General features: G+C 37.9%; 1 protein-coding gene and 1 non-coding gene across 3 annotated transcripts in view; both read right to left on the bottom strand.

Moving 5' to 3' along the window:
* Pigu (phosphatidylinositol glycan anchor biosynthesis class U) overlaps positions 1-8,288 on the bottom strand; it is a 91,286-nt gene extending 82,998 nt beyond the window's left edge. For both annotated transcript variants that reach the window (XM_003467725.5, XM_063248491.1), the window contains exon 1: positions 8,103-8,288. In XM_003467725.5, coding sequence (XP_003467773.1) covers positions 8,103-8,232 — 130 coding nt within the window. In that variant the 5' untranslated portion in view covers positions 8,233-8,288. The remainder of the gene's footprint in view (positions 1-8,102) is intronic.
* Trnai-uau (transfer RNA isoleucine (anticodon UAU)) lies at positions 2,244-2,316 on the bottom strand. The gene has a single exon. It is a non-coding gene; the product is annotated as a tRNA-Ile (tRNA).
* Positions 8,289-23,927: the final 15,639 nt, after the last annotated feature.

The following is a 23,927-nucleotide window of genomic DNA, read 5'->3' as shown; positions in this document are numbered from 1 at the left end:
AGATAGTATTACGTTGCTTCATAAATATAGTAATTGATTATATAAGGGAAGGATCAACTTCATGTAAAAAAAAAAAAAAAACACTTCCTGCACTCAGGAGGCCAAGTCAAGAGGACTGTTGCAAGTTAAAGGCCATATCAAGACTTTGTAGCTAAGTAGTCCCTGTGCTATATAGCCAAGAACTACGTAGTGTCTCAAAAACAAAAACAAGGGACTGAGACTCTAGCTCAGTGGCATGAGCACCTACATGGCAAGCAAAAGGTCATGAGTTTGATCCCTGATACCAAAACAAAAACAAAAAACAAACTTACCATTTGCTATAACATTAAAACAGTATAGGATGAGCAAAAACTCAGAATATTTTTAATGTAGCATTTAGCTTTATGATAAACTTCTTACACTGTCTTTGTGTGTGTATGTGCATGTACAAGAATGAAAACTTGGGAACATCTGAGCTCTAACTGTATCAAAATCCTCTTTAAAATACATTGGTAGGGGCCGGAGATACAGCTCAGTGACATAAGTGCCTGCCTGGCAAGCGCAAGGTCGTCAGTTCAATTCCCAGTACCCAAAAAAATAAAAAATAAATTAAATAAAATCTATCGGTAAATCAGCCAGATGGAGAGGTTCTCACTATAATCCCAACACCCTGGGAAACTGATGCAATTGAGGCAAGAGAACTGAAATCTGAGTCTAGTCTGGGCAACTGAGTGACATAGCAAGACCCTGTTTCAATCCGGAAATGAATGAATAAATAAATAAAAATCTACTCTGTTTAAAAGAATGGTTAGATCTGTCAAATTTTAATATATATTAACAATGTTCCATTATTAATATTCCATAGGGGGCTGGGGATTTAGTTCAGCGGCATAAGCGCCTGCCTTGCAAGCAGGCAGTCGTGAGTTCGATCCCCGGTACCGATAAAAAGGAAAAAGACACACACACAAAAAAATTCCATTACACTAGGAATTGTTCCACTACACTAGAAACAATTTAAAGTCAGTTTGACAAAAACCCTGCTTAGAGGAAAAAACAAAAACAATTTAAAAATCTAAACAATCTATTGATTTAGCCATTCCTCTTCCAAAATAAAACCTGTAAGAATACAGAGTAACAGCATTTCATAGGATTATTATCTATTTAATATTTTACAATAGTTGACTAAAGAGCTCATTAATTGTCACTAGCTATTCTAAAATATATATTATATATATATATATATATATATATAATATATATGTGTGTGTGTGTGTGTGTGTGTGTGCATATATATATTATTTTTTTTAATAAATCACCTCAAACCTTGGGAACTCTACAACAAAAATGATACTTATTCTTCAGGTAAATACTAACAACAACAAAAAAAGAGATTACAAAAGACCTATAATGACCTGAATGTGGTGGCACACACCTATAATCCCAGCACTTGGGAGGCTGAAACATGAGGATCATTGCAAGTTCAAGACCAACCTGGGCTACAAAGGGAGCTCAAGCCAGCCTAAACTGCATAGCAAGACCCTGTCTCAAAAAGACAGACAGACAAAGAGACAGAGACAGAGAGAATAGCCAGGGATATAGTTCAGTGGCACAATGCCTCCCTGGCAAGCCTGAAGTTATAAATTCAATTCCCAACACGAAGAGAGAGACAGACAGACAGAGATATATGACATATAAAAACTTTTTAAAGGCAAGATTAAGTTATGGGGTTGGAGGTTTAGCTCAGCAGCATAAGCGCCTGCCTTGCAAGCAGGCAGTCATGAGTTCGATCCCCGGTACCGATAAAAAGGAAAAAGACAAAAAAAAAAAAAAAAAAAAAAAGAATGAGAGAAAATTAAAAAAAAAAAAAAAGATTGAGTTATAATATTTAGGGGCACTCATTTTGGGTAATAAACCTTAAAAACATACCAGGATGTCATTACTATTAAAGTCAGGATAATAGCTACCCATGAGGGCAGCGAGGAGACTATGACTGAGATGTAGCCTAGGGAAGGATATTACTCACTGGAATCACAAAGTTCTTACTTCCCCAAGTTCGATTGGGGGGGGGGGGGCTCTCACTTCATGTGAATGATAATTACAATAGTGTCCCTGTTACAATCTACTGTGTAATACAGTGTGATGTGTGCCTTACTGACTATATTTAATAAAGAATGAGTTTTATTTTTAAGTAGTGACACCAGAAGAGTTCCTCCTGACCCTGACTCTCATAGCTGTATTAATGGTGAACTACTTTTTTTTCTCTCTTGTAGTGCTAGGGATCGAACCCAGGGCCTTGTGCATATAAGGCAAGAGCTCTACCACTGAGCCACATCCACAGCCTCACCTTATTTTCTTCTTTTTAAAAACAGGGCCTCTATGTAGTTCGGCTGGCCTTGATTCAATAGGTAGCCCAGACTGGTTCAACTCTTAGGGATCCAAGTGCTGGGATTACTAAGTATGAATCACCACACCCAGCTAGAGATAAATTTGTAGATAAATACTAATAGTTTGGACTATACTCTGAACTCAAGAAGCCAAATGCATCCTAATTCCTAATCACTAGGTCAAATGTTGAAGAAACACCAAAATATGGCAAAAAGGTTCCAATAGAATTCCTGATAGATTTCTAAACAAAATAGAATACAGTGAATTCTGGTGGAACAGCCTGCCTACAGATTCCTAGTTTCCTTTTTTTTTTTTTTATTTTAAAGACATTAAGACAAAAGCGAACACGGGGGCTGGGGATTTAGCTCAGCGGCATAGGCGCCTGCCTTGCAAGCAGGCAGTCGTGAGTTGTGAGTTCGATCCCTCATACCGATAAAAACAAAAAAGACAAAAGCGAACACAACAAAGCAGATCAGATCAGAACAATGTAAGCAACACAGCATTTTACCACAAGACAACCCATAATTAACAGTAACTACCATAATGTCTCTTTCTTTGAAATAGTTGAGCATAACTTCATATACGATAGTATCAAACTAAATAGTATTAAACCATTCAAGAGAATGAAAGTATTACAGGGCATTCAGAAGTAAATAACAGAGAACGAACAATGGCTACTATATTATCTTATTTTCCATAGAAAATTTGCTTATACTACCACACATAATAAAATCCGATAAGATATAATATGATAGAACCAATGGAAACAGAAGAACAAAAGCATGGTAGGACTTCCAAGTAAGATGATATTAAATCAGCACTGGCTATTATAATGTCTTGTTTTCTTCAAAATAGCTGTTCATACTATCACAGATAATAAAAATCAAACAAACCAGGATAAAACCATTCCAACTAATGAATGCAAACATTATAAGGCTTCAAAGCAATGTAATGGGGAATGATGATTACCATAAACTCTTACGTACTCTTACCTTTTCTTACACTAGGGAGACTATATGGTGTTTATACATGTGAGTTTGATTTATTTTTTTGCTTATGAGTATGGTCTCAAGTTGCACTCATTTATTTATAAATATCTCAATGTGATCATTCTTTATAGCTGAGTAGTACTCTATTTATAAAAATACCACAGATTTTTTATCCATTCCTCAGTTGATGAACACTTAGGTTGTTTCCAAGATCTGGCTATTACAAATTGTGCTGCTATAAACATGGGTGCACATATATCACTGTGGTATGATGTTTTCCGTTCTTCTGGGAATATGCCTAGAAGTGGAATAGGTGAGTCAAATGGGACTTCCAATCCCAGGTTTTTGAGGAGTCTAGATTCCTAGTTTTCAACATACAAAAATCAATAACCTACCACATACCAACAATGAGCCCAAGAAAGAAACCAGGAAAACAACTCCATTTATTTTTTAAAGTTTTTTGTTTTTGTTTTGGGGGTTTTTTGGTACCAGGAATCTAACTCACAACCTTGTGCTTGCCAGGCAGGCACTGTGCTGCTGAGCTATGTCCCTAGCCCCTTAAATTTTTTTTTTTGAAACAGGATTGCACTCTATAGTTGAAACTGGCTTCAAACTCACTATGCAGCGTAGGTTAGCCTCCAACTCACAGCAATCCTCCTGCCTCAGCTGCCTCAATGCTGGGATTACAGTGTGAACCACCACGCCTAGCCTCAACAAATCTATTTATGACCGTTTTTTTAAAATTTAAATACCTAGGAATCAACCTACCAAGGAAATCAAAGAACACTATAACGAAAACAACCAAACTCTGAAGAAAAAATTGAAGAGAACTCTAGAAAAATAGAAACACATCTCTTGTTCTTGGATCAGCAGAATTAATACAATTAAAATGAACATATTACCAAATGCAATCTGCAGATTTAATACAATCCTATTAAAATACCAACAAGTTCTTAAAACAAAACAGTTCTCATTTATAGAATTAGATCAATTTTACATGTCTATATTGATCTGAGTAACTCTTTCAAAGATAACTATGCAAAATAACAACCTTTGTTATGTTCCTACCACTTTGTTTTGAAAACCTGTATTATTTTTTGTTATTGTTATATGTCTCTTTTGTTTCTTGTTTTCCTTGTACTTTTTGTTTTGTTTTGTTTTCCCCTCTAATACAGAAAGGATAGATGTACATGTAGAGGGTTATATATGCCTAGAATTTCTCCTAAAGAGTTTATAAGAATTGATTTTATTGTGTGTGATGGTATGAACAGCTATTATGAAGAAAAAGACATTATGTTAGCCATCACTGATTTCCTATCATCTTGTTTTGAAGTCCTATAATGCTTTCATTCTTTGTTTCGATTGGTTTTAGTCTGTTTTCTATTACTTGATTTCAATATGTGTGAAGGTATGGACAGCTATTTTGAAGAAAACAAGAGATATTATGGTAGCCACGTCAATTTCCTATTGTCTGGTTTTTGAAGGCCTGTAATGCCTTCATTCTTTTGTTTTGATTGATTTTATACTATTTTGTTTTGTTTGAATTTATTATGTGTGAAGGTATTTTGACAAAAACAAGAGACATTATGGTAGCCATTGATGATTTCCTGTTGTCTTGTTGAAGTCCTGTATTGCTTACATTGTTCTGTTCTCATCTGCTTTGTTCTGTTTTGTCTTAGTCTCTTTATAATTAAAAAAACCAACAACATTTTTCACAAAACTGAAAAAAAAAACCCTGTAATTCATATGGAACCAGAAGAGATTTAGAATAGCCAAAAAATCTTGAACAAAAAAAACAGTAAAGCAGAAGACATCATAATACTGAATTTCAAGTTATAATAGAAAGCTACACTAACAAAAACAGCATGGTTCTAGCACAAAAATTGACATGTAGACCACTAGAACAGAACAGAAGACATGAAAACAAACACATGCACTTTCAGTCATCTTACTTTTTACAAAGATTAAAAACATACATTGGAGAAAAGATCACCTCTTAACAAATGGTGTTGGGAAAACTGGTTATCCATGTGACAAAGATTGAAATTAAATATGTCTCATCCTGCGCTAAAAACAAAGCAAAATAGATTAAAGACCTACATTAAAAACAGAAACTTTGAAACTATTGGAAGATAACAGGGGAAACACTTGAAGCTACAGGCACTGGCAAGGACTCCCTGAGCAGAACTCTAATAGTATAGGAAATAATATCAAGAAATCAGCAGATAGGGCTGGGGATTTAGCTCAGCGGCATAAGCGCCTGCCTTGCAAGCAGACAGTCGTGAGTTCGATCCCTGGTACCGATAAAAACGAAAAAGACAAAAAAAAATAAATAAATAAAAAAAAAATAAAAGAGAGAGAAATCAGCAGATAAGAGCTTCTACACAGCGTGAAAAGACAACCTACAGAATGGAAAAGTTTTGCCAGCTATTCTTCTGATAGAAGAGGACTAATATCCAGACTATATAAAGAACTAAAAAAGATTATACTCCCCCAACAACCCAACCAAAAAATGGGTAAATGAACTGAACAGGCACTAAAAGAGTCTGACCACCATCCTAGGCTGACCACTTTAAGCCTGTTCCATCCTGCTAAAGATATAGTGTCCAGTAACCAGAGCCACACCCACAGCTCCCATCATTCTTCAGCCTTGCTCCAGACAAGCAACCATCCGACCCTGTACTTTCTCCAGCCTTGCCCCTAACCACAACTCCCTTTCACTGAATTCTTCCCCCTTGAAAGTCGCACCTTGACCTTTTCCTTTTGCACCTGTCTTTATGCTTATGACCCCCCAAAAGACCTTATAGTCTTACAGGAGAACTGCCAGTCTTATCTAAGTGCCACAGCAGCTCCTCTCAGATTTGTGCTGAAATAAACCTGTCCTGTTGAGCTTGTAGCCTTGTTTTTTTCCTCCTTGTTTCCTAACAGATACTTTTAAAAGACAAAGTATAAACGACCAATAAGTACAAGAAAAAAATGTTCATTATCATCTTTAGCTACTAGACAATGCAAATTAAAATAACTCTGAGATTCCTTCTTATCCCAATCAGAATGGCTATCATCAAGAACACAAAAAGCAACCGGGCATGTTGGTGCACACCAATAATCCCAGCACTTTAGGAGGACAAGGCAGGAGAATTTCAAGTTCAAACCCAGACTGGGCAATTTAGCAACTTAGGGAGTTACTATTTCAAAAAAAATTTTTAAAAACTGGACTTGAGCTCAGAACAAAGTCCTCCTACACACACACACACACACACACACACACACACACACGAAAGCAATAAACACTGACAGGCTTTGCAACTTGATAACACTGAAAGGACTGGCTTCTATTGCAAAGCTATGTTATTTTTATCTTCCCATTATCAATTTTCTCCTGTTCTGATACAGTACCTGATTTTCTCTGCCTCTCTTGTCACGTTTTGCAGGCGGCTCCTCTCACCAAAGAGACAGAATCTGGCTGACTACAGTAATTGGCTGAAGAACTGCTATATGATCAAATTAGTTCAATGTGACTCAATTCTAGGGCTTTTGCTGTGCTGATGGAAGAACTTTTCACTGAAACCAAAACCAAGCAGATATAACACAAGCTAGTGTTTGCTGGTCATTCTTGTTCACATCTTGAAAGAACCTGCTTAAATGCAACAAAAGCCAAGAACTGGATCATCAGTCTCTGGATCCAGCTAGGTCAAATCAGATCCATCCCTGGACTATTCCAGTTATAAAGGCCAATTTGTTGTTATGTAGTACTGGAAATTGAAGCCAGGCCATTGTCCACGCTGTACAAATGCTCTACTATTGAGCTATATCCTCAGCCTTTTTGTCTTATTTTGTGAGTCTTGCTTCAACTTGCGCATCCTATAAAATTGACCTTAATGCTTTCTTCCTTCATATTTATTCAGTACTAATTGAATCCATCAGCCTCAGCTTTCTGAGTGCTAGGATTACAGGCATACACCTCACCTGGCTTCCTTGAACATTTGATTCTGTTTAACTTCTGCTCCCCTTTAATCTCCTTGCCCAAACTCTAAATTTTTCAAAAGTCAGTTTAAATCCTCCTACCTTAAGAAACTGGGTAAAGGAGGCAGCACTTTATTCAGGGGCATACCACCAAGGAAAGAATTAGGTGGAAACAAGAAGTATATTTTTATTAAGTTATCAAGTATTTTGGTCTTTCCCACGAAACTACCGGTCACTCCGAGTGTCTCATTGCAAGCATAAACATAAAACAATGTGTCATGAAGAACTTAAATAAAAACGCACAGTAAGAAAAACTACAAATCCTAGACACGGGGGTAGGAGGGGCTAAGCACACGCATACACATTGTTTTCGCTAAGACTTGATTGGTCCCTTTACTGTAGCTTCTCACGCCTCACCGATTACCCTACGGATCACAGCTCGCCAAGACCGCCAAATCCGACGCTCTTCACGAATCTCACCCCACCCAACACCCTTTCCTGTCATACCAACCCTTCCACGACTCCCGCCCGGGCTCAGGACACTTGGTGGGACACGCCCCCTCACAAACCAGCCTTCAGGTAATCGGGCCTCCAGACCCCAAAACCTTACAACACTTCCTTCACACTCCCTCTGCTCCACAGCTCCAACTGCACGTCTCCGAGGATCTCAGGAGTGGGTTTGTTCCCAAGAACAGGGCGCGCGCGGCCACTTCGCCCGCCTCCCATTCACAGAGGCTGAGAGGGCACGGGCCGGCCCTGACCACCTAAGCAAGCGGGCGGCCTCACCTCTTTTCCAAGAGCTCAGTGGAGACACCACTTCCACTCGCTCAGAAATGAGCTCAGCCAGACTAGAGCGGAACAAGGCCGCCCGCACGGTCACGGCCACCAACAGCACCAGGGCTAAGGGAGCCGCCATGATAACTGAGGCAGGCGCGCAGGCGGGGAGGAAAAAACGAGGCGGAAGAACCTCGCATTTTGACCGCCACCCTTTGTAGTTCCGCGGCCGGATGCGCGCCGAGGCTGTCGCTAGAGCTGCCAAACCGAGAACTACGACTCCCAGCAACCTACGCGGCGAGACAGATGGGACGACGGAAAGAGGGGTTTATCAAATTTGTCGTAAAGGGCCTGGAAACGCCTTATCCAAACTCGGGTGAACTGTAAAAGCGCGCAGGTGCAAGCTAAACTACTGTAGTTCTCTTCCTAGAATTGTGAAAGTTTTAAAGAGTCGATAGTTTTGTGGGTTTTTTTTCAGTGTTGTCTATCTTTGGCTTTTCAAGATTTTTTTTTCTCGTATTTTATTCTGCAGTTGTTTATAGAACGCTAACTCTATGCCAGACTTACTTATATTATCTGCTGAAGATATATTTTGTATCGTAGATTTATTAGGGCTCCAACCTTCAAGTTGCTTAACTCTTCTGCGCCTGAGCGCCCTTACCTGAAAAATGTGCTCAAAGTTACAGGCTGACTACAGACGACTGAAGAACGTTTAGAGATTTTGTCAGTTACTTTTAAAGCTGTTATTGAAAAATGAGATTATATAAATTTACATTAAATTATATTAAAAACAGGGGAATAAGTTCTTCAGACTCATTGTTTAACCAAACTTTTTAAAAAATCTGTGTTAAGCTTATTTACTAGTGCTGTGTTAGTGTGGCAAATGCTAAGTAATGATTTACTACTGCTTTTCTCAGTCGCATCAGGATGGCAACTTAAAGTCCCTTAAAGTGGAAATATTTACACAAGAGAAATCAGCAAACACCACAAGTCATTACCACCTCATTAGTTAATGTATAAAATGTATGTATAAATATAATGTATAAAAAGTGCTATGGAGAGGGCTGGGGATTTAGCTCCGCGGCATAAGCACCTGCCTTGCAAGCAGGCGGTCGTGAGTTCGATCCCCGGTACCAATAAAAATGAAAAAGACCAAAAAAAAAAAAAAAAAGTGCTATGGAGCATGCTCAGATATGGTAATAATGAAAATTAGTTAATTATGTACAGAAGACTTTTTTTTTTTTTTTTTTTGTACCAAGAACTGAACTCGACCTTGTGCTTGCCAGACAGGTGCTTATGCCACTGGACTACATTCCCAGCCCTTAAAAAATGAATTATGCAAGGAAGTTTCACATCTGTGAAGAAAATGAAACAGAGTGAATCAGTAGGATAACTGTGGCTGACAACAACTAACTGAATATTTCAAAATGGCTGTTAGAAAGGATTTGGATTGGAATGTTTCCAATGCAAAGAAATGAGATTTGTATCAATATATCAATTATCCTGATCTGATTATCACACATTGTTTATGTGTTGAATTATTATAGTGTTCCTTATAAATATGACTTTCTATTAAAAATAAAAATGTATTTCAAAAAAGAAATAGTGCATGGCTGAGAATAACTATAAATCAAAGAATGGTAGTAATATGACTAAATGGTCAGAGAAGGCTCTAGGAAGAGATAAAATTTGAACTAAAGCCTAAAAAATATCAACTAATTAGAACTTCCATGGAAAACAGCAAGATATACTTAAGAATCATAAAGGAAAAGAATAGGCCAGTTGTGGGAGTGCATGCCTATAATCCCAGAATTTGGGAGGCTGAGGCAGAAGAATCATAAACTCAAGGCCAACCTGGAGTGCATGGTGAGTTGAAGGCTAGCCTGTACTACATACTGAGACCCTGAAAAAAGGAAGTAATTATGCCCCAAATAGAGTAACAGAAATTGTAGATGAAGAGACAGGGTGTAGCTAAGAAGGGACCTACTGGTCATGGTTGAGAATGTGGCTTTATTTACTTTGTTTAAAGTGTAGTACATGTGGCATGCATAGTAGCACATGCCTGTAATTTCAGTATTTGGGAAGCTAAGGCAGGAGGATTATTGGGAGTTTAAGGCCAGAGATTTGATAGTTTTAACAATAACAAGTAAAAGTGAAATTACAAACCAGATAAGCAAAAGATTAAAAGAAAAACAATGCTAGAAAAATGGAAAAAGTGGTTTTAGGGATGATAGCTTTCTAGAATGGTGGGAGAAGCAGGTCTTCTTTGGAGGAGATGAAGAAAGAACAGAGGAACAATTAGCCTCAGCCAGGATTAATGGGCCAACCTCTGTACCATACTCAATATACACACTAAAGATGTAGATGTTGCCATCCTTTTATGTTAAAAAGGAGATGTATGTATTACATTATAAGAGGTGGAAATGGCTGAAACACTTTCATTAGGGTGAAGACAACAAGCTTTCACAATCCAAAATACTTAGCACATACCCAGTTCTTTCATATTAGATAACAGTTGTATTATTTACATCATCCGAACAAAGGACTTAAAAACTCTTACTGGACTGTCTGTTTGGTAGAAACAGTGATTAGCCATTTGCAAGTCAAAGGTGAGACTCAAACTAGTGGTTCACAATCTTAAGTGTGCACAGAATATGCATAAAACTAATGATTCTCAAACATGAGTGTATTATATATCAGTGTCTTTGAAAAAGCACAATTCCTAAATATAAGAACTAAAAGTATTAAACCCAGAAGAAAACAGGAGTGTGTTAGTCAATGCAGATGTTGAAGAGTGCACGATATCTGCATATGCACCGGGGATCCAGTGGCGGGCATGGCGTCCAAGGCAGTGTACCATATAAGTCCGCGTTGGAGGTGGAAGGATCCATGATGGGAGACCAAAGGCCCACGGGCAGTGCTGGAAGATGAATTCTCTGGGCCAGAAGGCTGGGGGGGGGGGGCGGGGGGCGGATCCACACTGGGAGCCAGAATACGATGTCCATAATGAAGGCAGAATTAAAGCTTCCCCCAGAGAAAGCAACCAAAGCTCCTTTGAAGAAAAACCGCCAAAACTCCTGAAAAAAAAAGAGCCACAAGGAAGATCAGTTGAAATCCTTCCCCTCCTTTCTCCTTTTATACTGTTTGACAACAGGTCGCCTTAAGTGAGTCTTCCACGCCCAGGAACCATGATTAGTTCCACAGAGTGTTCCCCCACTCAAATTGACAATTAATTAACCATCACAAGGAGTAAACCTTCAGGGCACTGAGTTAGGCAATAGTTTCTAAAATAAAATTCTAACAGTGCAGGTTACAAGAGAAGAAATAAATTGAACTTAATCAAAATGTAAACTTTTGTGCTAAGAAGAAAAAAACCCCTTTGTGCTCCAAGTAACAGGAGAACTTAGAACCCTTATACATTGCGAATGGACTTAAAAAAGATTTCACCACTTGGGAAAAATCTGGGAGTTCCTCAAAATGTTAAACGCAGGACTTGCATGAGGCATGCAGCTTGACCACCCCCCCACCTCCTCCCACACACACACCCCCACACACAAAGTTTAACATAGTTGTCAGATAATAGTTATTCAGGCCCTAGTCTCATATACAAGAGAAATGAAAATATGTCTCCACAAATATTGATAGATTATTCATAAAGCCAAAGTCAAACTACCCTGTCTATTGCATTTGCTCATGAATTAATCAATAAAATGGGATATATCAAGTAGGCATGGTGTTGCATACCTATAATTCCAGCAACACAGGAGGCTGAGACAGGAGGATCACAAGTTCAAGGCCAGTTTAGCAAGATCCTGTCTCAAAATTAGAAAAAAGGTGAGGTCTGGGTGCTGGAAATGTAGCTCAGTGACAGAGTGGCCCTAGGTTCAATCTCAATTACCATCCCCAAATTACATTATATGCAATGGAATGTTAGCTGGGCAATAAAAAATAATGAAGTACTAATGTATGCCAAAACATGTATGAACTTTCGAAGCACTGTTTAGTGAAATAAGCTGGTCAAAAAGAGACAATATAACCAATTTATATGACATATGAAATGTCCAGAATAGGCAAATTTATAAATGCAGAACGTAGATTCATGGTTTCCTAAAGTTTGAGTGGTTAGGGAAGTAGGAAATGGATAATGACTGTTAATGGGTCCAAAGATTTTTGTTTGTTTACTTTTATGTAGACAGGGTCTTGCTGTGTAGTTCAAACTGGTTTTGAACTCACTAGCCCAGACTGGCCTCAAATTCACAGCTATCCTTTGCCTCAGCCTCCTGAGTACTGGGATTACTACACCCCACTTGGAGTTTGGGGTCTTGTAATGATGATGTTCTAACTGGGGATTCAATGGCTCAAATGCTTACCTGGGCCGCGCCTAGCCATTGGTGTGCAGAGGAGGAGCTGGGCGGATCTGGGGTGCCTGCATAGGACTGTGGATATCTCGTCCCAGACTGTTTGGGTCCCTCCAGGCTTCCAGGTGCAGTGAAGGGGAGAGGTGGGTTTGAGGCCTCTACATCCGCCTCCCCATCCCGGTGGCACTTGGAGAACTGCTGAGCTCCCAACGGGTGGGCGGGCCCACACTATCCCCCAAGCCCAGCCTGTTTCACTGCCATGCCTAGCCATCAGTGTGCAGAGGAGGAGCTGGGCGGATCTGGGGTGCCTGCATCGGCCTCTCTGTGTGTCTGGAGGACAGTAGATATCTCTGCAAGCAGGGAGGGATCACAGGTTCCTGAGGTACCGCGGCCTGTGGTGAGTACTCTAACCCGGCTGCGATTGAAGAGCTGTGGAGCTTCCAAGGGGCAGGTGGGCGCACAGTGTCCCTGAGGCCCAGCTTGTCTGGAACTGCGGAGTTCTGAGCAGGCAGAGGAGGGCCATTGGTTCTGCAGGCCCAATGGCATGGGGTAGCGTGGTGCCAGAGTCTCAGTAGCTGCAAACATAGAAGGGGATTTTCAACAGATCCTGAGGAAGCTTTCAAAAAACACTTGAAACACAGAAATATAGGAAAATGACAAAACGAAAGACCAAATTACAACCTCAAAACTCCAGCCCATCTCAAGAAACCCTAGGAGCAATGTATATAGAAGAAAATATATCCCATCCACCTCATATATCGGACACAATAGCTACTGAAATTGACAAGCAACTCTAGGAAGCTTTAAAGAAATTCAAACTCGAAATAATCTCCCAGATAAAAGAAGAAATGATTAAAAAAATGAAAGAAATTCTGAATATATCTAAAGAAAACACAGATAAAAAATTGGAGGAACTAAACAAAAAGATAGAATCCCTAGACGAGCAATATAAGAAACAAACAGAATACATAATGCAGATGCACAGAGATATACAGGAAATAAAAAACTCCACTGAAAGTTGTAAAAACCACCTTAATGAAAGTGAAGATAGAATTTCAAACCTTGAAGACAGGATTGCAGCTAGTGAACAGGAAAGGAAAGATCTTTTAAAAATAACAAGGAATCAGGAAACAACAATACAACAATTGCAAGATGATGCAAAGAAGAATAACATAAGAATGATAGGGATTAATGAAAAAGAAGGAGACAACATAAAGGATGTTAAGAGGATATTTAGAGAAGTAATAGCTGAAAATTTCCCAACCATGAGATTAGAAACTGACATCAGGATCAGTGAAGCATATAGAACTCCAAATAGTCATAACCAAAATAAAACTACACCCAGACATATAATAATCACCATCCCAGAAATCCAACACAAGAATAGATTGTTAAAAGCTGTCAGAGAGAAAAGACAGATCACTTATAAAGGAAAACCTACCAGAATCACAGCAGACTTCTCAGCACAAACAATAAAGTCAAGAAGAGCATGGAGTGAAGTATTCCAGATCCTAAAGCAAAATGATTTCCAACCTAGACTGATATATCCTGCAAAACTATCATTCAAAATAAATGGTGCAATTCGATACTTCCATGACAAAGAACAGCTGAAGAACTTCATGAACACCAAACCAACCCTGCAAAAAATATTGAAAGACAGTTTAGATACACAAAGGAAAAAACCACTAAGCAAAGCAAATAATTAAACAGAACAGAAAGATAAAGATGCAACAGCAGAGAGATAACATTCCTAAAATTAACCAGCATTTAACAGTAATAACCATTAATGTAAATGGTCTCAATGCACCAATCAAAAGAAACAGACTAGCAGAATGGATCAAGAAACAAAATCCAACCATATGCTGTTTACAGGAAACCCATCTAACCCAGAAGGATATTCACAGACTGAAAGTCAAAGGATGGAAAACAATTCTTCATGCAACAGGAATCCAAAAAAAGGCAGGAGTAGCCATTCTGTTTGCAGACAACGTGAACTTTAAACCAACAATGACCATAAAGGACAAAGAAGGTCACTACATACTTGTAAGGGGAAAACTCCAAGAGGAAGAGATAACTATCTTAAATATATACGCACCAAACTCCAGAGCACCCAGTTATATAAAACAATTATTAACAGAAATGAAAACTCAAATTATCAGTAACACAATTGTAACAGGAGACCTTAATACACCATTGACACCAAGGGACAGATCAACCAGACAGAAAATGAGCAAAGAAATAACAGAACTGAATCACACCTGTGAACAAATGGGTTTGATAGACATATACAGAATGTTCCCAACAACATCAGAATACACATTCTTCTCAGCAGTACATGGATCATTTTCTAAAATAGACCATATATTAGCTCACAGAACATATTTAAACAAATGCAAAAGAGTTGAAATCATCCCTTGCATGTTATCGGATCATAGTGCTCTGAAATTAGAAATTAATGATAAAAGATACTGCAAAAATCCCGCAAACATATGGAAACTGAATAACACACTCTTGAGTAATCAGTGGGTCACAGAAAAAATTAAAGAAGAAATTAAACAATACCTACAAGAAAATGAAAATGCAGATATAACTTACCGGAATCTGTGGGATGCAATGAAAGCCGTCCTGAGAGGAAAATTTATTGCACTGAGTTCCCACATCAGGAAAACAGAACGAATACAAATAAATAACTTGATGCTACACCTCAAACAGCTAGAAAAAGAAGAGGAAGTCAAGCCCAAAGCCAAAAGAAGAGAGGAAATTATAAAAATCAGAGCAGAAATCAATGCAATAGAAACTAAGAAAACAATCCAAAGAATCAACAAATCAAAGAGTTGGTTCTTTGAAAGAATAAATAAAATCGATAAGCCCCTAGCCAACCTTATTAAAAAAAGGGAAGAAAAAGCTCAAATTCATGCAATAAGAAATGAAAAAGGTGAAACCACTACAGACCCAATAGAAATACAGAAGATCATCAACACCTATTTTGAAAACCTCTACTCTCAAAAGTTTGATAACACAGAAGAAATAGACAGATTCTTAGAAGCATATGAAGTACCAAAGCTAGATCAAGAGGATGTAAAACTGTTGTATAACCCAAACTCTGTTAATGAAATTGAAAATGTAATTAAGTCCTTACCCACCAAGAAGAGCCCAGGCCCAGATGGATTCACTGCAGAATTCTACAAGAAATACAAAGAAGACCTAATGCCGACACTCCTCAAACTATTCAATGAAATTGAAAGGGAAGCAATCCTTCCTAAGTCATTCCTGGAAGCAAATATTACTCTAGTACCAAAACCTGAGAAAGACCCAACTGAAAAAGAGAACTATAGACCGATCTCCCTAATGAACACAGATGCAAAATCCTCAATAAAATATTGGCAAATAGGATGCAGCAAATCATCAAGAAGATTATATACCATGACCAAGTGGGATTCATCCCAGGAATGCAAGGATGGTTCAACATATGCAAATCAATAAATGTAATTCACCGTATCAATAAAGCCAAAAATAAGAATCACACGATCATTTCTATAGATCCAGAAAAAGCCTTCGATAAGGTCCAACGCTTATTCATGATAAGAACTTTACAGAAAATGGGAATAGATGGTCTTTACCTCAATATAATAAAGGCCATTTATGACAAACCAACAGCCAGCATCATACTAAATGGCCAAAAATTGAAAGCCTTTACTTTAAAATCGGGCACAAGACAAGGATGTCCTTTATCACCACTCCTATTTAATATAGTACTGGAAGTACTAGCCAGAGCAATTAGGCAACAAAGAGAAATAAAAGGGGTAAAGATAGGAAAATAAGAAGTTAAATTATCATTGTTTGCAGATGACATGATACTCTACATAGAAGACCCCCTAAACTCCATTGAAAGACTCTTAGATACAATAAATAAATTCAGTAATGTGGCTGGATACAAAATCAATACTCAGAAATCAATAGCATTCCTATACACGAACAACAAAATCACAGAGAGGGAAATAAGAGAAACTGGACTATTCACATTAGCAAGCAAAAAAATGAAATATTTAGGAATTACTCTTACGAAAGAAGTGAAAGACTTATACAGTGAAAATTATAATACACTGAAAAAGGAAATTGAAGATGATCTCAGAAAATGGAAAGACATCCCTTGCTCATGGATAGGAAGAACAAACATTGTGAAGATGGCCATTCTCCCAAAACTGTTATACAGATTCAATGCAATCCCAATAGAAATACCATCAACATACCTTATAGATCTAGAGAAATCACTCCTAAATTTCATCTGGAACCAGAAGAGACCTAGAATCGCAAAGGCAATTCTAAGCAGCAAAGACAAAGCAGGAGGCATCACAATCCAGGACTTGAAGTTATACTACAAAGCAACAGTCGTAAAATCAACATGGTATTGGAATCAAAACAGAGCCGAAGATCAATGGAATAGATTAGAAGATACAACCACAACTACAAACACACTCAACCACCTTATCTTTGATAAAGGAGCCAGGCAGGTTCACTGGAAGAACGACAGTCTCTTTAATAAATGGTGCTGGAAAAACTGGCTCTCCATTTGCCGAAAACTAAAGCTAGACCCATGTCTATCACCATGTACTAAATTAAAATCTAAATGGGGCAAAGATCTGAATATTAAAACAGAAACACTAAATCTATTGGAAGACAAATTGGGTAGAAACCTTGGAGACATAGGAGTAGGTAGAGAATTCATGAACAGGACTCAAACCGCACAGGAAATACTTCCCAGAATCAATAATTGGGACCACTTCTTATTAAAAAGTTTCTGCATGTCAAAAGAAATCTCCAGCATAGTGAAAAGAAAACCCACAAACTGGGAAAAGATTTTAGTGAACTCTCTCTCAGACAAGGGACTCTTGTCTAAAACATATAAAGAATTAAAAAAACTCAGACCTCCAAAATTCAAAGATCCAATCCAAAAATGGGCATCTGAGATGGATACACACTTCTCAGATGAAGAAATGCAAATGGCAAATAAATACATGAAAAAATGTTCATCATCATTGGTCATTAGAGAAATGCAAATTAAAACCACACTGAGATACCATCTCACTCCTGAAAGAATGGCCAGGATCAAGAAAATCAACAACAACAAATGCTGGAGAGGCTGTGGAGAAAAAGGAACTCTCCTACACTGTTGGTGGGAATGTAGACTGGTACAGCCTTTGTGGAGATCTGTCTGGAGATTTCTCAAAAAGTTGGGATTGGAAATCCCATTTATTCCAGCTATTCCACTTCTAGGCATATTCCCAGAAGAACTGAAAGCATCATACCACAGTGATATATGTGCACCTATGTTTATAGCAGCACAATTTGTAATCGCCAGATCTTGGAAACAACCCAAGTGTCCATCAACTGAGGAATGGATAAAAAAGTTGTGGTATTTCTATACAATGGAGTATTATTCAGCTATAAAGAAGGATCACCTTGAGATATTTATCAATAAATGGGCACAGCTTGAGACCATACTCATAAGTGAAATAAATCAATCTCGCATGTGTGAATACCGAATAGTTTCCCTAATGTAAGTAATGATTCAAATATATAAAAATATGTGGTAATCATGATTCCCCATTATGTGGCCTTGAAGCCTTATAAAGTTTTCACTTATTAATTAGAAAGGCTTTATTCTGGGCTTCTTGGTATGGAAATATTTGAAGCTATAGTATATGAAGCTTTATCCAAATATTGCAAGGAAAAAGACAGACACTATGGTAACTACTATTAAGTCGGGTTATTTGGTGATGAAGCACTAGGTTGCTGAAACAGTCATGCTTTGACCTGTATTGTTATATTGTTATGTCCTGTTTTATCTCAACCTCTCCCCTATTCTTTAAAAAAATTATTTAGTTATTTCTTATGTTTGTTTTAATTAAGGGGAAAAATTTTAAAAATTAGGATATATAATAGTAACTCTTTTTGATTTCCTATTAACTTGTTTTGAAGTCCTGTAATACTCCCACGATTTTGTTTTGACTGATTAGACTCTGTTCCATTCTTTATGATAGTATCAAGTTTGAGGGTACAGGCAACTACTTTGAAGGCAATAAGATTCACTAAGATGCCCATTCTGGTTTGACTATTGTCTCCTTTCGAAGTCCTGTAATGTTTACAATGCCTAAGTTTTATTGGTCTTGTTCTCTACTGTTTTGTCCAACTTTATAATACCTAATGAGATAGACAATTCTTTTTAAGGAAACAAGAGACAACGTTGATAACCATTGTTGATAACCTTGTACTCTGTTCTACATCATGTGCTAGGTCTATCCTTGGTTTTGACTGACAGCTTTGTTTTGCCATATTTGACTTCATTCTCTCCCCCCCAAAAAAGTAATAAGAACTAAGGAATAATAAAATCCAAAATGTGTAAATTTTGTTGTAAAAAAGAGAGGGGGAAAAAAAAAAGCTCTAACGGATATAACAGCAAGTGTGTTTGGGGGTGTTAAATGGCTGACTATATTAATGTTTTTGGATCATTGAATGCAGCTGTTTGCAGTCTCTCTGTTTGAATGTCCACTTTGTATTCTTTGATACTGTGATCTGAGCAACTATTTCCAAGATGATAATATGTAATCTACTAACAGGTGATTTCTTACTGTTATGTTTTTTTTTTTTTTGTAGTTCTGTATTACGTGTACCCTTATACCGCTTTGTTTTGTTTTGTGTTTTTCTATTTTTCCTCTTAAATAAAATAAAATAAAAAAAACAAATGCTTACCTGGTAAGCACAAGGTTGTGAGTTTGATTCCTGGTACCAAAAAAAACCAGTTCTAAAATTAGATTGTGGTGATATTGTACTATTCCATAGAATACTAGAAATCATTGAACAAAATACCTTAAATGATAAATTTTAGAATTTTTGATATATGTATTATATCATTGACAGATAGATTAAATAATAAATAATTTAGAGGGTGGTACTAGGAATAAAACCCAGGGTGCTTTACCATTGAACTACAACCTCGGCTCTTTTTAAACTTTTTTATATTGAGACACAGTCTTGCTAAATTGCCCAGGCTGCTGTCAAACTCATGATCCTCCTTCTGAGCCCTCAAGTATCTGGGATTATAAGCAATTTCTTTTTTTTAAAAAACTAGTAAGCAGCTGGACGTGGTGGTATATGCCTTTAATCCCACTACTTGAGAAGTTGAGGCAAAAAGATCAGATAGTTCAAGCCCAGCCTCAGCTACATAAAGAGACTGTGACTGGGGCTGGGGATTTAGCTCAGCAGCCTAAGAGCCTGTCTTGCAAGCAGGTAGTCGTGAGTTCAATCCCTGGTACCGATAAAAAGGAAAAAGACAAAAAATAAAAAATAAAGAGACCGTGACTGACTCAAAAAGCAAACAAATAAAAAAAGAATAGTGACCATCAGAATAATTTGGGAGATGTAATGTGGTAAATTGACAACTGGAGGGCAATGTGCAACACCCAGCTGAATCGGCGTGGTGCTGGGTGTGGAAGGCCCACCTGAGGACTGTTGCCAACGCATGAAAAGGAGAACTGAAGAGGAAGAGGTGGTGCTGTTGGTTCTCCTGGAGGAGTTTGTCATGCTGGCTTTCCTGAGATGAACTCAACTGTTCTCAGTCCGAGAAGCTCGGGACCTCATTATCACTGAGGATGGCTGTGGTACTTTTCCAGGGGAGCTCATGTCCTCACTTTGAGGGTCACTTCCTGGCTCCAGTGCGGATCCCTCACCTGCTGGCACAGATCCTTCATCCTGCTGGCACAGACTTTCTAGCTTCCATCACTGACCTTTGGGCCTTTCCAGTACAGATTCTTGGGACATTCTCACAGGCTCTAGACTTCCAGGTGGACTCGTGGGGGCATTATCATAGGCTGTCTTCAACTGGACTCATGCAGGACATTGCTGTGGGGTCCAGGCCCTCAGCTAGATACTTTGGGTCTCAAATGTGTGGACAAATTTTTCTGCACTCTTTTGTATTTGACTTGCTGTGTGACTACTATAAAATAAGCCTATAAATTAGGTGTCCTGTATTAAATTGCTTCCCTTGCAAACCCTGACTACAACATGTAGTTATTGTTTCTACTTTTGATTTGAGACAAGTTATTGCTATATTGTCTAAGCTGAATTGAACTTGGGATGTGGTTTTGCTTTGTTTTGTCTTTTTGAGATGGTCTCACTGTACCTGGCTTGTTTTTTGTTTTTGTTTTTGTTTTTTTTTTGAGAGGGGTGTTGTTTGTTTTTTAGGCAGAATCTTGCTATGTAGCTCAAACTGTGCTTATACTCACTATGTAGCACAGGTTGGCTTCAAATTTGTGATCCTCCTGCCTCACTCCCAAGTGCTGGTATTATAGGTGTACATTACCACGCACAACTTTGGGACTCACCTTTTATGTAAATTTTCTAGTTCTGACCCAAAGACTAATTCACTACTCCTAGGAACCTGCATTTTTTTCCCCCAGGTAATTCTGATGTTCATGATTTAGAAGCCACACTTTCAAACACAATCCTGAAAGTATAGGCATGCAGTTGCTTAGGTGACAGAGAATAGTAGGAAGTTACCAACTATTGAGTGCTTACTATGTTACTATTTTACGTGTATTATTTCCCCATCACCACATGGGCATGAGGAAACTAAAGAAAAAAGAGGTTTTGTAGTTCATCTAAGGTCACATAACAAGGGGCAGAGCCAGGATCTATAACTAAACTCCAGATACTGTGGTTAAGCTGCTTTGTCTGAGGAAATGAGAGGAATTTGGGTTGGGTTGAGTTGAATTAGGTTGTTTTGTTGACTAGCTCAGAAGAAAGGGTTGAGAATAAAAAAGAAGCAAGATGATTCCTCTCCTGAGAAACCACACACCTCAGCTGATACATGGGTTACCTAGAGAGGAAGAAATTAAGGCTCTAAGGCATTAAGTAAACAACATTAAGTCACGCAGCTGGATAGTTTTTTCTTTACCCTTTATTGAGTACCTGCTACTGCCAGATCCTGTGCTAGGCTATGGAGATTCAGCCTATCCAGTACATTTATATGATTCCAAATAGCAAACTGGTTCCAGCCATCTTTAATGTAAAAGAAGTTAACTAGAAGGTTGTTGGGGAGTTCATAGAGCTATGAGGAGAGGAGGAACCAGACTTGAAATACTCAGGGCCCAGGTGGGCAGTAACACAGAGCCTACTTAGCAGAACCTGTATCAGGTCCGGTCAACAATTCCACCACTGGAATGAGTGAATTTCAAAATTTTTTTAGTTTTTTTTTTTAAACAGCATCTCATTACTCTTTTTTTTTTTTATTTAAGAGGAAAAAGAGAAAAACACAAAACAAAACAAAGCAGTATAAGGGTACACGTAATACAGAACCACAAAAAAAAAACATAACAGTAAGGAATCACCTGTTAATAGATTACATATTGTCATCTTGAAAATAGTTGCTCAAATCACAGTATCAAAGAATACAAGGTGGACATTCAAACAGGGAGACGGCAAACAGCTGTGTTCAATGATCCAAAAACATTGATATAGTCAGCTATTTAACACCCCTAAACACACTTGCTGTTATATCCGTTAGAGCTCTTTTTCTTTTTTACAACAAAATTTACACATTTTGGATTTTATTACTCCTTAGTGCTTATTACTTTTTTGGGGGGGAGAGAATACAGTCAAATATGGCAAAACAGAGCTGTCAGTCAAAACCAAGGATAGACATAGCACATGGTGTAGAACAGAGTACAAGGTTATCAACAATGGTTATCAACGTTGTCTCTTGTTTCCTTAAAAAGAATTGTCTATCTCATTAGATATTATAAAGTTGGACAAAACAGTAGAGAACAAGACCAATAAAACTTAGGCATTGTAAACATTACAGGACTTCCAAAAAAGACAATAGTCAAACCAGAATGGGCATCTTAGTGAATCTTATTGCCTTCAAAGTAGTTTCCTAGATCCTCAAACTTGATACTATCATACAGAATGGAACAGAGTCTAATGAGTCAAAACAAGATCGTGGGAGTATTACAGGACTTCAAAACAAGTTAATAGAAAATCAAAAAGAGTTACTATTTATATATCCTAATTTTTTTTAATTTTTTCTTTAATTAAGACAAACATAAGAAATGACTAAATAATTTTTTTTAAAAGAATAAGGGGGAGATTGAGATAAAACAGGACATAACAATATAACAGTAGAGGTCAAAGCATGACTGTTTCAGCAACCTAGTACTTCACCACCATATAACCCGACTTAATAGTAGTTACCATAGTGTCTGTCTTTTTCCTTGAAATATTTGGATAAAGCTTCATATACTATAGCTTCAAATATTTCCATATCAAGAAGCCCAGAATAAAGCCTTTCTAATTAATGAGTGAAAACTTTATAAGGCTTCAAGGCCACCTAATGGGGAATCATGATTACCACATATTTTTATATATTTGAATCATTACTTACATTAGGGAAACTATTCGGTATTCACACATGCGAGATTGATTTATTTCACTTATGAGTATGGTCTCAAGCTGCGCCCATTTATTGATAAATACCTCAAGGTGATCCTTCTTTATAGCTGAATAATACTCCATTGTATAGAAATACCACAACTTTTTTATCCATTCCTCAGTTGATGGACACTTGGGTTGTTTCCAAGATCTGGCGATTACAAATTGTGCTGCTAGGGGCTGGGGATTTAGCTCAGCGGCATAAGCGCCTGCCTTGTAAGCAGGCAGTCATGAGTTCGATCCCTAGTACCGATAAAAACGAAAAAGACAAAAAAAAAAAAAAAAAAAAAAAAAAAATTGTGCTGCTATAAACATAGGTGCACATATATCACTGTGGTATGATGCTTTCAGTTCTTCTGAGAATATGCCTAGAAGTGGAATAGCTGGAATAAATGAGATTTCTAATCCCAACTTTTTGAGAAATCTCCAGACAGATCTCCACAAAGGCTGTACCAGTCTACACTCCCACCAGCAGTGCAGGAGAGTTCCTTTTTCCCCACAGCCTCTCCAGCATTTGTTGTTGGTTTTCTTGATCCTGGCCATTCTTTCAGGAGTGAGATGGTATCTCAGTGTGGTTTTAATTTGCATTTCTCTAATGACCAATGATGATGAGCATTTTTTCATGTATTTATTTGCCATTTGCATTTCTTCATCTGAGAATTGCGTATTCATCTCAGATGCCCATTTTTGGATTGGATCTTTGAATTTTGGAGGTCTGAGTTTCTTTAATTCTTTATATGTTTTAGACAAGAGGCCCTTGTCTGAGAGAGAGTTCACTAAAATCTTTTCCCAGTTTGTGGGTTTTCTTTTCACTATGCTGGAGATTTCTTTTGACATGCAGAAACTTTTTAATAAGAAGTGGTCCCAGTTATTGATTCTGGGGAGTATTTCCCGTGCGGTTTGAGTCCTGTTCATGAATTCTTTACCTACTCCTATGTCTCCAAGGTTTCTACCTAATTTGTCTTCCAATAGATTTAGTGTTTCTGTTTTAATA

The sequence above is a fragment of the Cavia porcellus genome, unplaced genomic scaffold (genome assembly GCF_034190915.1).
Source record: "Cavia porcellus strain 051 isolate PalLab524CR breed Dunkin Hartley unplaced genomic scaffold, mCavPor4.1 scaffold_5, whole genome shotgun sequence".
NCBI lineage: Eukaryota > Metazoa > Chordata > Mammalia > Rodentia > Caviidae > Cavia > Cavia porcellus.
This window is presented reverse-complemented; position numbering and strand designations above follow the sequence as displayed.